General features: G+C 43.7%; 2 protein-coding genes across 2 annotated transcripts; one reads left to right on the forward strand and one right to left on the reverse strand.

The window, feature by feature from the left end:
• Positions 1 to 327: 327 nt before the first annotated feature.
• si:ch211-113e8.11 (uncharacterized) lies at positions 328 to 3,942 on the reverse strand. The gene is made up of 3 exons (XM_062995484.1): positions 3,905 to 3,942; positions 3,733 to 3,824; positions 328 to 2,243 (listed from the first exon to the last, which is right to left on the reverse strand). The coding sequence occupies exons 2-3, from the start codon at positions 3,804 to 3,806 to the stop codon at positions 1,595 to 1,597; spliced, it is 723 nt and encodes a 240-aa protein (XP_062851554.1). The 5' UTR covers positions 3,807 to 3,824; positions 3,905 to 3,942; the 3' UTR covers positions 328 to 1,594.
• A 1,430-nt stretch (positions 3,943 to 5,372) lies between these two features.
• Positions 5,373 to 16,074, forward strand: cntf (ciliary neurotrophic factor). Its single transcript, XM_062994749.1, has 4 exons — positions 5,373 to 5,516; positions 9,886 to 10,182; positions 13,626 to 13,843; positions 15,149 to 16,074. Exons 1-3 carry the CDS (start codon positions 5,442 to 5,444, stop codon positions 13,824 to 13,826), a joined length of 573 nt encoding a protein of 190 aa, XP_062850819.1. The 5' UTR covers positions 5,373 to 5,441; the 3' UTR covers positions 13,827 to 13,843; positions 15,149 to 16,074.
• The last annotated feature ends 1,795 nt before the right edge of the window (positions 16,075 to 17,869 follow it).

Here is a 17,869-nt window from a genome sequence, read left to right on the forward strand (position 1 = left end):
AACACTGCAGCCATGTTTATTAGTAACATCACACTAACAGGTTTAATAGATCAAAGCTGGTGGGTATTTATTTAAAATAATAATAATAATAATAAAGTAATATTTACTGTATTTACAGTTCAACCAAAAATGCTGTTTGTTTAATGTGACCCGGTCAGACCAGGATTACGGATGTGATCTCCTTTATTTTGACCTGACGTGCTGCTGTCGACCCCTGAGGAGGCCACAACTGATCCCAAATGCTGATGTTTAATCCATTATTTACCAACCCAACTATACATTAATCAATAAAAATGCAGTAATGATCAGTCGGGAGGCTGAAACAGATCAGATTAAGCCGTCTTTATGTTTGTGATTTATTGTTTTTACATTAGGACCGCCTGCGCTCACACACTGATGAGCCAAAACATTAGGACCGCCTGCGCTCACACACTGATGAGCCGAAACATTAGGACCGCATGCGCTCACACACTCATGAGCCGAAACATTAGGACCGCCTGCGCTCACACACTGATGAGCCGAAACATTAGGACCGCATGCGCTCACACACTCATGAGCCGAAACATTAGGACCGCCTGCGCTCACACACTGATGAGCCAAAACATTAGGACCGCCTGCGCTCACACACTGATGAGCCAAAACATTAGGACCGCCTGCGCTCACACACTGATGAGCCAAAACATTAGGACCGCCTGCGCTCACACACTGATGAGCCAAAACATTAGGACCGCCTGCCCACCTGATAGGTTGTCAAAACAGATTAGACCCACCGAGACATGGACTCTACAAGACATCTGACGGACTCCTGTGGTATCTGGTACCAGGTTACCACCAGCTCCTTTGGCTTCTGTACATTGCAAGGTGCATCGTCCCACTGTTGGTGATAACTGGATTCATCAGACCAGTTGACCCTCCCTTAATCTGATGTCCAGTTCTGATGCCTGCGTGCTCATTGTAAGAGTTTTAGACGACCACACGGTCTGGTGCTCAGAAGGGTTCGATGCTCTGCGTGTTGTGCCACATTCACCTCATCAGCAGGATTAAATCTTCTGGAGTTTCATCTTCATCTAATGGAACTCTCACCCCCATTGCTTTGGCTCATCGTTGTATTCAACTGTCATCTTAAAGTTTCTACAGGAATAATATGCCCACATTTAAGGAAACAATTGGACGTCATAATGTTTCAATCTGGCATTATTGATGCTCTGGGACTCCAATGAACCACGGTGAGAGCATTATCTCCAAATAGTAACCTGAAACATTTACATTCTCAGCATTTAGCAGACGCCTTTATCCAAAGCGACTTACAATTGAGACTGTATACATTGCAAGCAATTGATGGGTTAAGGCCCTTGCTTAGGGGCCCAACAGTGACAAACTGGCAGATGTGGGTCTGGAACCAGTGACGTTAAGACCCGTGGACGTCTCAGCTAAGGTCAAGGAAACAAAAGAAATTCACAGAAGGCTAGTAATGTGACGTCTAACATTTAAACAGAGGAACACATTATGGGACAGATTAATCAAACTTTTACATCTGAAGAAACCGAATACACCATGTACAGCAACAAAGTGCTAAAGATGGAGCTTTGATTCTCTACAAGTGTGTGACTTTGTCCCTCTGCATGGCGTACTGTTTAAGCGCCCGTTTCGGGGGTACGAGACTGTCAGTAATTCCCACTTTGTGCTTCTTCTTCCTGTTCCGGTTCTCGTCCTCGTCGTCTCTCTCTGTACCCGGTTCTCTGCAGTCCGGAGTGTGTGCGGCGCCGCCGTTCACGGGAGCGTGTGTGTTCTGAGAGACGGGGGGTCCGGCGGCGCCCTGCAGGTCGCTGTCGTGAGCAAACTTGCAGCCGATGCCGAAACGACAGCGTCCATCTTTCCTGTAGGCCACACAGACCTTCTTACCCCCGATGTGAGTGGGCCGGGCGTGCAGGGTGAGCGGGACGTGTTTCTGCAGGGCGTTCAGTCTCTCCGCGGCTCGCTCCTTAAACGGGTTATTGAACACGCTGCTGCCCCCTGGAACACCACACACCCCCAGTGCAGGAGGGGGCAGTTTATGAGAGGAGGAAGTGAAAGACGGAGCGGGTAAGGCCTTCGAGGGCGGGTGTTCGTTCGGAGGAGTCGGTTCCTCCTGCTCCTCGTCCAGCTCGGATTCGGAACTGGACTCGCCAGAGGTTGAGCCAGATTCCAACAGGAAGTTACGTGTTTTGTTTTCTCCTGTCTGGGTTTCGTTCTCCCTCTCGGGCCTGGATAGAGACACAAGTCCACAATTACAGGCTGAAATTATGGAATATATTTGCAAATACACACAAATTTACACCACACCGCAGGATCACAACTTCAGTTCTGTGTTTCTATTCATCAGGGTCTAAATAACAGTACTGTGGTCCTCACTGACTTCTACAAACAAATAAACAACCTCAGATGGAACTGGGTTGGATAAAATACGTTCACCCTTCATACTTTTCATCAAAAAGTGTTCTAGAGGTAGTTCTAGAGCACCAAGGTGTGTGTCTACACCATGCCAGGAAGAAAGTTAAAACCTCAGAGAAGCAAATTTTGCAAATGAAGAGAGAAATGAAATGAATTCACAAATGAAGAGCCTTCAAGACGGCTGCCAATCGTCCCAGAAGTGACCATCACAGCAAACTCAGTCCAAGGTCAGCTTAAAAGACTGAACACTGGAACTCATGGATGGAAGGCTTGGGGGAGAAAAAAAACCCCTTCTCTCCGAAAATGATGATAGCATGGCTCACTGTAGGTTTGGACTCACGACAAAGGTGAAGATGTTTGGAAATCATGCTCAGCACCATATTTTGGTAAAACCCAAACACGGCATATCAGACAAACACATCATACCACGTGTCAAGCCTTGTGGTGGAAAGATGGTGAGGATTTTGGCTTGTTTTGCAGCCACATGACCGGTGGAACGTCTTTGAGAAACGATGTACACTTGATACCAGAAGATTTGTGACCAAAATGTGAGACCATCAGCCCAGCAGCGCTGCTGGGGTTTTTAAACACCTCACTTTACATCTACAAGGTGGACCGACTAGGCAGGAGTGTCTAGTAGAGTGGACAGTGAGTGGACACGGTATTTAAAAACTCCAGCAGCGCTGCTGTGTCTGATCCACTCATACCAGCACCATGTCAGTGTCACTGCAGTGCTGAGAATCATCCACCACCTAAATAATACCTGCTCTGTGGGGGTCCTGTGGGGGTCCTGACCATTGAAGAACAGGGTGAAAAGAGCTTCTATATGGTAAGTGGAGCTGATAAAATGGACAGTGAGTGTAGAAATGAACCTAGAACTAAAGGAGGGTGCACTTTCTTATTCTCATGTCTGTAGGATCTGGGTAACTGGGTTCGAATCTTCTCTCTTGTTCACTGCCTGTGATGAGCTTGTTATTGTTCTGTTGTGTCTGCTTTGGGTTTCCTCTGGATCCTCCGGTTTCCCACCACCCAAAACATGCAGTAGGTGGATTGCCCCCCGGTCAAGGTAGTATTCCAGCCTTGGGCTCAGTGTTTATGATGGTGCGCAACCCCGATCTGAATGAATCGGTTACTGAATATCTGAATATACATGAATGCGGGTGAGACTTTTACAAGCTTTACAGCTAAAATAAAGAAGCACACATTAGAAAGAGGTCATGTCCTTATTAAAAAATACATTTTGAGTAAAAATGGGTATTTTATTGTAGTTAAATTATTACTTTAGTGTGATCAGATACTCACCGTGCTGATCTGATCTCCGGCTCCTCTTCACTCTCCGAATCAGATGAGACTCCATATCCGACTAGTGAGCTCATGTTTATTGATTATTTATGCTGATTAAAAGTAAATTAATATAAAATTATTAATCTGTACTTGATGTTTGATATTAATTTAACATTAAGATTTTGTTTACCTGTTTATCCGTGTGTTCTTCGCTTCCGTGATACAGGGTTGACGCATGCGCAGTGATGCCCTCTTCAGGCTTAAGAGTGATACTGCACTCGTGAAGAGCTTCATTCGTTCATTGTTTAACTACTGCTTGATCCTTGTCAGGGTCGCGGTGGACCAGGTTCATTGGGTGAAAGGCAGGAAACACCCCTGACGGGTTGCCAGTCCATCACAGAGCACACACACACACCTAGGGCTATTCTTAGCAGCTCCAGTTGTCCTGACTGAATGTCTTTGGACCTGACGGAACCCAAAGGAAACCCGTCTGTCGCCTCATAGCAAGAAGGGCCTGGGTTCGATTCCCAGGATCCTTTCTGTGTGGAGTTTGCATGTTCTCCCTGTGTCAGTATTTCCAAGTCAGGGTCACTGACCTGGCACAGGTAACCCGGATAGGTCACCAGTCCATTACAGGGCAAACACACACACACACACACACTTAGGGCTATTCTTAGTGGCTCCAGTTACCTGACCGCATGTCTTTGGACTGTCTTTGGTAAGAAACCAGTGCACCCAGATGAACACGGACACATGGAGAACATACCAACTCCACACAGAAAGGATCCTGGCCACCGAGCCAGCAATTAGATCAGTTAAGCACCGTTTCAGACCTAAACTGGTCCGGATGTGTGTGTGTCTGCCCTGTGGTGGACAGGTGACCTATCTGGGGTGTTACCCAATGAATTAGACCTACTGTGACCCTGACCAGAATAAAGCTGTGGATAAAAAAGGCAATTAATACATAAATGAATACATACATTGTCCTACATACATTCAAAGTACTTTAAAACTGCGCTAACAACTCCCTCTTGTGAAGGAACTTCTAACTGTTAAACATGAGTTGGTTTAATGGTTTCAAATACTGGTTATGGTGGTTCAAGCTGGGTTTTAAATGTTGGTCAGGGTGGCAGGATGGTTCTAGCTGGTCAAGCTGGTCTGATTTAGATGGGTTGTTAATGCAGGTCAGCCTGGGAGACTCGACAACTTTTCCACACTGGAAGATTATGTTAACCAAGGACATAGCCATGAATTGAAATGTGTGTGTGTGTGTGTGTGTGTGTGTGTGTGTGTGTGTGTGTGATCTAGGGCTTCCTGGCATTCTAAAACATTCCTGTCATCATCAAGTGATGGGAACACTGACAGATCCTAATATTACACAAAGCTAGTGAGTTAAGTATGATATCAATATATTTAGGGTGGGGGGTCATCTCCATATCCAGATATAGGGAGGGGGGGGGGGGGGGTACTTGTCCCTTACCCATTACAAACCAGCAAGCAATTGAAGCTGGTTTGAACTGGCTGGAGCTGGCTGTGTGTTGCCAGGTCAGTGCAGAACTCCTCCCTCCCCCCGGCTCTCTCTCAGCACACACTGGCTCTTTACACGCTCCGGTCGGGTCGGGAGGAGCAGAGAACCGGACATTTCACCCGACTGTAACGATCAGATCGGTTCAGCACCGTTTCAGACCTAAACTGGTCCGGATCTAAGTGTAATCCTGCTGTTTACCATGGCTGTGGACGGGAAAACTGTGGCTCTGGCTAAACTGCTCCATGAGGAATGTAAACACTTACTGCACTTATACGTGAGTTTTACTGCACTTATACTCTTTATTTATTACTGAGAACACACTCCCAGTTCAGCTCAGACACCAAACCTGGACCTGTGATGGATATTCTGGATGTTTCAAACATTTCTGAAACTATTTTTGTTCTTGAATGTTTGGAACACACTTCATTGTCCATAAAAGGTCCTCCAGATATTTATGTCTGGTTTCTGAAGAGCTTCTGGGTTAAAACACATACACACAAGTATTTTATGTTGGTGTAGAAAGTTCTAGACAGTCATTTAACATTTTGCCTCCTAATTCATTATTACTTATTATGGTTGATTAGAGCTGTTGACTTCTCTGTGCCCAAGTTCACTGTTGTGGCTTCAAATTGGGGCTCTGTATTAATGCCCAGGGTTTTGGAAGTTCATGGTTGGGTGTCCAGATACTTTTCGGTCATATAGTCTTTTTGCTGAGCATTTGGACTGGTGAACAGTGTCCAGGAGTCCAGTGTTGGTGTGCTTTAACCTTAACCTGCTCCATAAAGCACCTATGAACGGTTCCTATGCTGGTAGAGTTTGGAACATATAACATTTAGAATATATTCGTTATTCATATGTGCAATAATAATAATAATAATAATCGAAGTATTTTAATTATGTGTGAAATAACTTTCTATTTGCAAATTTTTCTTCTTTTTTCTTTGTTTTAAATGATTAGAGTGTTTATTCTTCTACATATATGGGTACTACTGTAAGAACTGCAATTTCCCTCTGGGATCAATAAAGTATTTCTGATTCTGATTCTGAACTCGGTACTCAGGTTTGTACACCGATGATTTATGTCTGCAATGGTGCAGCACTTTATTACCTCTGGGATCTGGGTTCAAATCTCGGCTGTGCTATCAGCCGGCCAGGTCTGTGTCTGAGGGGGGATGAAACTTTACATTTCACTTCTATCAACTGTGTTATCCTGGTCAGGGTCACGTGGGTCCGGTTCCACTGGGTGCCAATCTGTTGGCTAGTTTGACTCCGTCTTGACATGGTCAGAAAAACCCCAAATAGAAAAATTTATTTAGTTAATTAGATAATTAGTTAGTTAGTTAGTTAGAAATAACAAACATTTTTTTATGACACGTCCCTTACAAGTGTGCAAACATCCACCAAACATTTTAACAGGAACCTCTTGACTCGAGTCTTGTTCTTGATTTTAAAAGCATCCTGTTTTCTGTAGGTGATCTTGGGTAGCGTCCCAAATCCACGACACCGGTCTCATGAATGAACTCTGGTGTTGAGATCTCAGACCGAACACCAACACGAACCGTGTTCAGTTCAATCCTGGAACAGTCGGTCCAGCTCTGCGTTCGTTGGCGTGTGGGAGAGATGAATCAGCGAGCGATTGGGTGTTTGGTATGAGCGTCAGGAGAATGAGCGGCTCTGTTCTGCTGGACCTGCCGTGCCCACCCTGACCCACGCGCCCATCAAGACGCCAGTGTTCCTGTAACGAGTGTGCACGGGAACTGTGTAGACGCCGAATCACCGGGCCACCGCTCCCATGTTCCGTTTTCCTTCGATGTGAGGGAAAAGTGTAGCCTGGAGGGAAGGAGCGGTTTGGAATTACAACAATGTGACTCTGGAGAAGGTTTTATTGGCCACTTCCAGTCCAGACAAGAACAGCAAATACCTGATACAGCCAAAAGTATTTGGACGCTCGTCCATGAGCTTGTTGGACGACCTGTATGTGATCATTTCAGCTGGAAAAACAGCCGCTCTTCTGATAAGGCTTCTCACAACACTTTGAAGTATGTCTGTGGGGATTTGTGCCAGCATTTGTATGGCTGGGCACTGCTTCTGTTCCGATTCATCCCAAAACTGTTCAGTGGGGCTGAGGTCAGGGTTCTGTGCAGGACGCTGGAGCTTCTTTTCATGTCTTCATAGAGCTTGCTCATGCTAGAACAGGAAGGGTCCTTCCCTAAAGTGTTGCTGCACAGGTTATATAAATGATTTATTATACTCGTTAGCAACTGATACTCAGGAATTCAGTCATCTGAAAGGGTGTCTCAATACTTTAATCCATATAGTGCATTTCTCTTTCACACGCTAATGAACTGCTCAATCATTTAAGCATCTCACAAGTAGCCGACATTCGTGTGTGTGTGTGTGTGTGTGTGTGTGTGTGTGTGTGTGTGTGTGAAGGCTATAAATTCTTAATCAGTGACTTAACTGGTCCCACGCTTCCTGCTTCTCCTTAATCACCTTCCACCGAGCTGCTGCGGTTCCTCACAGACTGCTCAGTCGGAATCCCACCACTAGAATAATGCTGATTCACTACATGGCCAAAAGTATGTGGACACCCCTCCTCATGATCACGTTTAGGAATGTCAGCCTTCCGACTTTGGAAAGTGCCGTCCCTGTTCCAGCATGACTGTGCATTATGGAGCACGTTTGGGATGAATCAGAACACCAACTGTGAGACCGACATCAGATCCTAATGTAAGAAATGCTCTTGTGACTGAATGAGCTGACACACACTCCTACATTGTGTGGAAAGCATTCCCAGAAGAGTGGAGACTGTTGTGGCTGCAAATAGGGGAGCCAACTCTGGAAGCTTATGGTCGGGTGTCCAGATACTTTTGCTCATATAGTCTTTTTGCTGAGCTTTTGCACTGGTTGCACTGGAGTCCAGTGTTGGTGTGCTTTAACCTTAAGAGGTTTGTACTGATGATGATGGAGCATCAGTTTATTACCTCTGGGATCTGGGTTCGAATCTCAGCAGTGCTATCGGTCTGACGGGCGTCTACACAGACACGTTTGTCTGTGTATGAAGGGGGATGAAACATTTTATTACATTTAATTTCTGTCAACTGTGTTATCCTGGTCAGGGTCACAGCAAGTCCAGTTCCACTGGGAAACACCTGGTGCAACACAGGAACCCCCTGGACAAGGTGCCAATCTATTGCATGGCTTCGGCCAACACTCCCCCCTCAGATACAGACAGTCGTGTCTGTGTAGACGCCTGGACGGCCGATAGTACTGCTGAGATTTGAACCTGGAACTCAGAGGTTGTAGGCTAGTGTAACAGACCTCTGCACCACGAGTGTGTATATTTCTACATTTTAATTTAGCTGCATTAGCACTGTCGTTTCACTGCACAACTAAAGGAACAAATTAATGACTCTGCTGGTCAGGGTCACAGTGGGTCCTGCATTCATTTATTCATTTACTCATTCATTTACTTCCTCACTCACTTCTTTACTCACTTAATCACTCCTTTACTTATTCATTTACTCATTCATTTACTTCCTCACTCACTCCTTCATTCACTCACTCACTCACTCCTCCATTCACTTATTCACTCTCACTCAATCACTCACTCACTCACTCACTCACTCCTCCATTCACTTATTCACTCATTCAATCACTCTCACTCACTCACTCCTCCATTCACTTATTCACTCACTCATTTACTTCTACATTTATTCATTCACTTACTCACTCCATTTATTCACTCAATCCACTTCATTTATTCACTCACACTCAATTACTCACTCCTCCATTCACTTACTCACTCACTCCTCCATTCACTTATTCACTCACTCCTTCATTCACTTATTCACTCACTCCTTCATTCACTCACTCATTCAATCACTCACTCAATCACTCACTCACTCACTCCTTCATTCACTTATTCACTCATTCATTAATTCACTCACTTACTCACTCACTCACTCCTTCATTCATTCACTCATTCATTCACTTATTCACTCACTTATTCACTGACTCACCCACTCCTTCATTCACTTTTTCACTCACTCATTCCTTCATTCATTTATTCATTCATTCATTCACTCCTTCATTTATTCATTCACTCACTCCTTCATTCACTTATTCACTCACTCCTTCATTTATTCATTCATTCACTCACTCCTTCATTCAATTATTCACTCTCTCATTTACTTATTCGTTTACTCATTCATTCACTCATTTGCTCAATTATTTACTCATTCATTCTCTCATTTGCTCATTCATTCACTCACTCCTTCATTCACTTATTCACTCACTCCTTCATTTATTCATTCATTCACTCACTCCTTCATTCAATTATTCACTCTCTCATTTACTTATTCGTTTACTCATTCATTCACTCATTTGCTCAATTATTTACTCATTCATTCTCTCATTTGCTCATTCATTCACTCACTCCTTCATTCATGACTGCATTTTGCTAAATGACTAAAATTGTAAAAGTAAAAGTCGCTTGTTTACATTCCTCCTGCCAGTCTCATTATAGACGCCGTTCAGTCCACTCCAGTCTCCACTGCTCACAGCACTAGATCTGTTCCTGCGGTCGGTCAGGACTCCACCTCGTGCACCCTGAATAATTTAGTCTCTTTCATCCCTTCCAGACTGAGCGGCAGTCGCTGCCCTCGTTGCCAGTATCTGGAGGGCAGTTGGTTTCCATCCCTCCTTTAACACCTCAGCTCTCCTCTTCTGAGAGACTGTGCTTCCTGCACGCAGCGCTGCGGGCGTGTCTCTCCCTGCTGGAGGACGTCATCGCCCGAGAAGACAGCGAATTCTCCGACACACTGGAGGATGAATACGTGAACCAGCGCAGAACTGTGAAGGACCGACTGGGACACCTGGTACTGACCACCGAGCGGCAACTGCAGGAGGTCGTCAGGTGTCAGGCCACCGTCACTAAGGTACGACAACGGGGGCGAAATGAGGCACACCGACTTCACGAGTCTGTACATGTAATTCTGTTTTATAGTGGTGTGGGAAAGTAATTGCACCCTCTGGGACTGAATGTGATTTCAGATGAAAGAGAAGTTAAAATACAGAAGCATTTGTAAAACTGCATTTAATTTAAGTTAGGAGCTCATTTATCACCATGCGTATCACCTTTGTGCCGTGGAGATGGGCAGTATGGCTCGGTTACTGAATCATGTCCTTCTTCCTTCCCAAATTTGGCCAGCAGAGGGGGCGACAGAGGCGCAGACGATTGACGTGTCAGTTCCTCTTAACTGACAGTGACCTGTTGTCCCCTTGTTGAGTGTTTATTCACTCCAGGTGGGAGTGTTTCTATTTATCTCGGTTTCTCCCTAGTAAACTTGCCAACTCTTTTGTCTGGCAACCTGCCTTTGCTCTGATACGGTGATGTCGGGCTTGTGTGGTATGCCAGTAAACCTTTACCTTTTCATGGAAACCTGGCAGTGGTTACCGCGTTTTTGGGGACCACCCTGGGAGAGCAGATTGTCTCCCAGGTGTCATGATTTCCCTTTTTCTGAAGTGGACCGTGTCCATAAATCCACATTATGTTCAGACTGCACCAGTTCGTGTGATTGTGGTATGCTCATATATTGCTGTTCCCGGCTTATGTTAAGGGTTCCCTGTCTAAAACACTTTCAGTGATGTGGTACGTTACTGCCCTTCTGCCCCTTGTCTTCAGATTTAAAAAGATTATATGTTTTAAATTGTATGTTGTTTGTGTTAAAAGTCCCTTTTCCATTGCACAGTACCTTACATTAGCCGTTTGAATCCAGTTCAACCCTGGCTCCCAACAGTAGTGTCTTACTGGGCGCATATAGTGGTTGGTAACCGCACAAGTTGAGGGGGGCGTGTGTAAGGTACGGCCTCCTCGGCCAGGTCTGGGAATTGAAAGAAAAAAAGGTGGCACGGTGGCTCAGTGGGTAGCACTGTCACCTCACAGCAAGTAGGTCCTGGGTTCGATTCCCAGGCGGGGCCCGTGTCTGTGTGGGTTTCCTCCCACAGTCCAAAAACATGCAGTCGCAATACGCAAATCCAATTAATGCAGGTTAATTGGAGACACTGAATTGCCCTATAGGGGAATGGGTGTGTGTATGTGTGTGTGTGTGTGTGCCCTGCGATGGACTGGCTCCCCGTACAGGGTGTTACTGTGTGCCTTGCGCCCATTGAAAAGCTGGGATAGGCTCCAGCACCCTCCCGCGACCCTAACTGAATAAGCGGTTAAGACAGTGAGTGAGTGAGTGAGTAAGTAGGATAAAAAGGAAAATAAATAAATAAACCCTATAAAAATAAACCCTAAACACTCCTAGATTGTGCATCTGGAAACGAAGGGCCTTGGTCAGGGAGGTAAACACGAACCCAGCGGGCACAAATGCCTAAAAATGTAATAAATACACGGAGCTTATAGTGAGAACAGAGCGCCACCTGCTGGAGAATCAGAAATATGCAAGCACAGTGGCAGGAGAATTTAAAACTGTTTTAAATAGTTTATTTACTTTGATTATTCATATCATTTAAATGTTAATATGTAAGCTTTATTTATTTGTATATTAAAATCGTGTCTTTGTAAATTAACAGCCCAGGAGAGGAATTAAAACCAACCTAATTGTAAACAGTGGAAGACTGTGAGCTCGGTCAAGTTTAAAATGTTTATATTATTTTTATCATGGCTATAAAGAAATGATCTATTTGATATAACGTGTTATAACTGTGTTATAAACTGTTTATAAATTCCAAACACGGAATATTAAAAATAAAAAAAACTGTCGTTAATCATTTTGTTGTGAGCACAGAGCGCCACCTGCTGGAGGAGAATAGGGTTCGCGCCACTGTCGACAACCCAAAACTCGGTTTATTACATTATAAATGGTTTATTTACATAATTTTAACATGATTACATAAATTAATATTATATCTATAACACGAATTTACTTGTTTTGTATTTTAAAATGTAGGTTTTAATTATTTTAATTAAACTAATATCACAAATGCAAAATTACTAATATTTTTAATTCACAGCTTATAATATGACTCTTTAAAAACTATGTTAAAGATAAACATATAAACAGACTTATTTTCCATTAATAATAATATTTATTATTTTAAAAACAGTAATCATTGGTATAATAATAATAACGATAACAATAAGAATCCATGATGAATTGGCATCCTGTCTGATGAAACTGGACCCACCTTGACCCTGATCAAATTTCAATATGCAGAGGACCAGTCTGAATCAGATGAATTTAGGTGGCTCCTGTAGAGGAATACAAACACCTGGGCGTCTACATAGACAATACGCTGGACTGGCACCGAACAAGGACGGTCAGAGACGCTTGTAGTTTCCCAGACTAGTGTCTATTATCTTTTACACTGTAGGGTAGCTGGGTGAAGCTGGGTGAAGGCAGCTGATTCTAATAGACTTAATAAGCTTATTAGGAAAGTGGGTTCTGTCCTGGGTGTGGAACTGGAGTCTTTGGTGGAGGAGGATGAGAGGAGGATCCTGCAAAGTTTACTTTGTGCATCAGTTTATGCTTAAATACAGCAAGCAGACCTGCCGCGACCCTGACCAGGATGAGGCGGTTTACAAAAACTAAACAAAGAAAATTATAGCTTCAATCCCTACCCCTGCCGAGTTGCCACTGTTGGACCCCTGAGCATTCTGTGTTAACGTTAAGACAGAGCTAACGTAAGGTTCTGATTGGCCGACCTCCTCTGAGAAGATTCACCGCTTGTTTAATCTATCTGGAGATCTCGTCTCTGACCGATCTGTGAATCAACAGGTCCAGTTTCCAGACTGATGAGTTAAAGAACCTCTCTTTTAAATCTGTTTAAGTCGGTCGAAACCTTTTAGCTACTTCAGGTAAATCTCAGAGTTTTATTTGAGTCCTGACTGCAGTGATCAGGCCCGGTGTGTCCGGTCTAATCAAACCCAATTATTGATTCGGGTCGGTCCACTGGTTCGTGGAGTAACTGGGGAGCAATTACTTTTTCACACGAGAACAGCGGTCTGCTCAGGTCGTCTTTGTCTTGAATGACGTTATGTTTAAAGATCTGAGACAGTTAGGTGTAAGATATGCAAGATATTCGGGTGTGGCTGTGAGAATTTGTGACCTCGGGCGCTGATGTTAGATCGACGTTCCAGTTCATGTCCAGTGTGGTTGAGTTCAGGGTTCTGTGCAGGCCACTGGAGGTTCTCCACACCAAACTGGTCCTCGCTTTGTGCACATGGGCACAATCATGCTGGAACAGGAATGGGCCTTCCTTAAACTGTTGCTACAAACTTGGATGCATATAATTCATCTGGAAACACCTCCACTTAATAATCGTTCATGTTCACGACACGTCCTCTCATGGATTCATGCGTGTGTTTGTACAGGTGCCGGACCTGATGGACGGTGGAGCGTTCGCTCTGAAGAAGTGGATCCTCCAGGTTCTTCAGGATCTGGTGCACTGGTCCGGCAAGACGGTCGAAACTCTGCAGTCTCCGTCGGCAAGGACGTCCAGAAAAGCACCAATCAAGACGAGGGCGAGCAGAGGACGAGGGACAAACCAGCAGAGGAAGAGGCTACGCAAATGATCGCCTGCTAACCAAGTGTGTGTAAATAAATTAAGATTAAACATGTTTATTGGTGTCCCAGGACCTTCTAGTATCTCCAGCGTTGGTCTGATAGTGGTCCCCGTCATCTATTTATTTAAATTTCCCTTCTCAATCACGACACCCACGATGATCATAAAGCTCGACAAGCTAACACACACCTCATCCGAAATATCCACAACCAACCAGCTGCTGATTCCTACAGAGAGCTACAACGTGTACGGAGGAACACACTACGCTCTCTGTAATCCTCTTCTGCGTATGATGCTGCCTCGACCAGACACTAGAGGTCACTGTTTCAGCAAAGACTGTAAACCTCCACTTCTCCAGCACGCCACCGTCATTTATTTAACCTGAAAATATATGAGCTTTACTTTAAGACCACACAACGTTCTCGTCCATAAAGGGATTCACGCTGTTGCTAGGAAAATGGCAAATTAACAGTGATGATATTTAACGGACGCCTTATAGACAACCATACACAGTCCAAGCAAATGGGGTTAAGGGCCCTGCTTCAGTTCCCAAAAGTGGCAACCTGGCAGATGTGGGGCTCAAACCAGCAACCTTCAGATTAATAATCCAGCACCTTAACCACCAGCGAACAGCCGTTAAATCTGACACTGTGGCGACACGCCTCACAGGCTAGCACACGCCTCGTCCAACACGTTTCCTACTGAAGAAACTTACCAAGAGCTTTAAAGGGCCTCGCTACTCTCTACTTATTCCTCCACCGGTGGTCCTGCCGGTGCCTCAACCAGACAAGAGAAGTTTGCTTTTGTATCGACTATCACATTAGTCTGACTAATGAAACTAAACTGAGAGTATGTGAGGGTATATAAATGTTAATAATATATAATGTGTGGTATATAGTGTATGCGTTTAAAGATTATATAATATGTATGTATATACTGTAGATTCTATAATAAAAAGTAAATACTGTATATATATGGATAATATAATATGCAGTATATGCTGTATGTTTATAGTTTATATAATATATAGTATGTTCTGTATGTATATAGATTATATAATGTACAGTGTATGCTGTGTGTATATAGATTATACAGTACAATGTATAGTATGCATTATATTTACATTCAGTATATACATTATATTTACAATTATATTTATATTTACTGCATTATACGTAGTATATATTGTATGTATATAAATGATACAACATACTGTGTATACCGCATGTACAATATATAATATATAGTAGATTATATAATGCATAGTACATACTGAATTACAGAAGTGCTGATTGTACAGGACGTTTACTGAGGTGTTTGTTTGTCTTAAAGATATTCGAAGGTAGCACAGCGGTCTATTACCTTGAGACCCAGGTTCAAATTACAGCTGTGCTATCGGCCGGCCGGGCGTCTACACAGACATGGTTGGCTGCGACTGAGGGAGGATGGTGGCTGAAGCTGTGCGAGGGATTGACGCCCTGTATAAGGCGTTCCTGCCTTGTGTCCAGTGTTTCCCAGACTGGCCACCACCCTGACCAGGATCAAACGGTTGTTGAAAATAGAATCAAAGTGGAAATGATCACACTTTACATCGCTGCTACTGCGAAAAGAAAGAGACCGGGCTATATATTTTTAATCCATACGTTAGATTTATATGTCCAGAGATCTTATTAACTTTATTACATAAATTATAACATATCAATATTTTTGTAGTTTATTTTTTACACGTTACAGGAGGCCTGGCTGAAGATAAGAAAGTTTAAAACATAAATCTCACAATGTGTGGACACTGCATTACAAATCCCAGGGTATCGTACGTAATCGAACGTAAAGCCAAAAATGTATTTAGAAAGTATGTGGACACCCTTCTGAATTATTAAGTTTAGGTGTTTCAGACACAAAAATTCAACAACCCATACTGCTAAAAAAGGAAGAAAGAACACTTAATAAATTAAAGATTCAAGCTTAAAATCTTTTTGTGGAATTTGTTGAGAACAGAATGACGTCCTGGATTCAAAATCACACCCAAAATCAAAGTAAAAAAATTGTAATCACAGGCATCCCGGACTTTTAATCAAATTAAGTGTTTTATTAAGCTGGAAGGAAAATAAATCAATTTCACAACAATTAGAGCACTTGTGTAAAATAAAATGTTATGTGGCCCTGTCCCTACTTTACTGGAATGTGTTGCAGCTATCACGTTTAGAATGAGTGTGTATCTCCAAAAACTAATAAAGCTCATTGGTTGAAACATTAAATATTTTGTCTTTGGACTGTGTTCAATGGAACGTGTCTTTTTATTTACATTTTTCCTTCTGTCCCAACATTTTAGAAATTTATTATGCCTGTATTTACCGATAACCATTAAAGTTCTTCTTTTTTTACTGGGTAAGGATCAGACCTGTACTGGTGATGCCAGTATTGCAGCACTGATGGTAAAGGTGAACTGATTCACCTGTTCTGGCATCTAAGCCCTGTTACACAGACTGGTTGGGGTGCACTGGTGTGTGTTTGTGTATGTGTGTGTGTGTGTGTGATTGTATATCCCAGCTTGTTTGGAAGCTGGGGTCAGAGCGCAGGGTCAGCCATTGTACTGCACCCCTGGAGCCGAGAGGTTAAGGGCCTTGCTCAAGGGCCCAACAGTAGCTGCATAGCAGAGCCAAGATTTGAACTCACAACCATCTGTTTGATAGCCCAAAGCTCTACCCACTAGGCCACCATTGTCCCTGGTGTGTATAGTGTGTGTGTTGGTGTGTGAGGGTGTGTCGATGTATACTGTAGGTCTTGTACATCTGTGTGTGTGTGTGTGTGTGTGTGTATATATGACAGAGAGACTTGGAGCTCTATTGCTGGGTTATTAATGGAGCTGCGCTGAAATACACACTGCATCTCAAGTGTCAATCAAAACTGATTGCATTTACTGTGTGTGCGTGTGTGTGTGTGCGTGTGTGTGCGTGTGAGTGTGTGTGAGCGTGTGTGTGTGTGTGTGTGCGCATATTACTGTGATGTGAAGCAGGATGTGTGTGTTTGGAACAGTGGGGGTGGTGTGTGTGTGTTTGGTGTGTTTGTGTGTAGGTAGGTGTGTGTGTGTGTGTATTTATCCATGTGTGTGTGTTAGAGGAGTGGCAGGATGCTTGTGAAAGAGGGGGAGGGTGTGTGTGTGTGTGTGTGTGAGTGAGAGAGAGAGAGTTAGAAAAAAATGTGTGTATGTGTTTGTGTGTGAGGCAGGATGTGTGTGTGTGTGTGTGTGTGTGTGCGTGTGTGTGTGTGTGTGTGTTAGACTCTGTGTGTGTGTTAGAGGGCGTGAATAGAAGGGGGAGGGGTGTGTGTTCGAGTTGTGTGTGTGTTTGAGGCGAGAGAGGGGGAAAGTGTGTGTGTGTGTGCGTGTGTGTGTGCGCTTGCGTAGGAGGGAGAATCTGTGTGAGAGTCAGATAATGTGTGTATGAGTGTGTGTGTGTGTGTGAGTGTGTTACTTATACACACATTGTCAGTGTAATGTAACGTGACTTTAAATTCTGTGTGTGTTTGTGTCCAATATAATATGACTTTGAACTCTGTGTGTGTGTGTGTGTGGAGTGTGTGTGTGGGTGCATGTGTGTTATTTATGTACACTTACAGTCTGTGTGTATATGTGTCCAATATAACGTGACTACGTGACTTTGAACTCTGTGTGTGTGTGTGCGTGCGTGTGTGTAGTGTGTGTGGGCGTGTGTGTGTAGTGTGTGTGTGTAGTGTGTGTGGGCGTGTGTGTGTAGTGTGTGTGGGTGTGTGGGTGTTATTTATGTACACTTATAGTCTGTGTGTTTGTGTCCAATATAATATGACTTTGAACTGGTGAATGTGTGTGTGTGTGTGTGTTACTGTGTGTTACTGTGTGTGTGGGGCTGTGTGTGTTATTTATGAACAGTCAAAGTGTGTGTGTGTGTGTGTTTGTGTGTAACTGTATGTGTGTGGGTAGTGTGTATGAGTATGTGTGTGTGTAACTGTATGTGTGTGTGTGTGTGTAAATGTATGTGTGTGGGTAGTGTGTATGAGTATGTGTGTGTAACTGTA

Source organism: Trichomycterus rosablanca, chromosome 5, assembly GCF_030014385.1.
Source record: "Trichomycterus rosablanca isolate fTriRos1 chromosome 5, fTriRos1.hap1, whole genome shotgun sequence".
Lineage (NCBI taxonomy): Eukaryota > Metazoa > Chordata > Actinopteri > Siluriformes > Trichomycteridae > Trichomycterus > Trichomycterus rosablanca.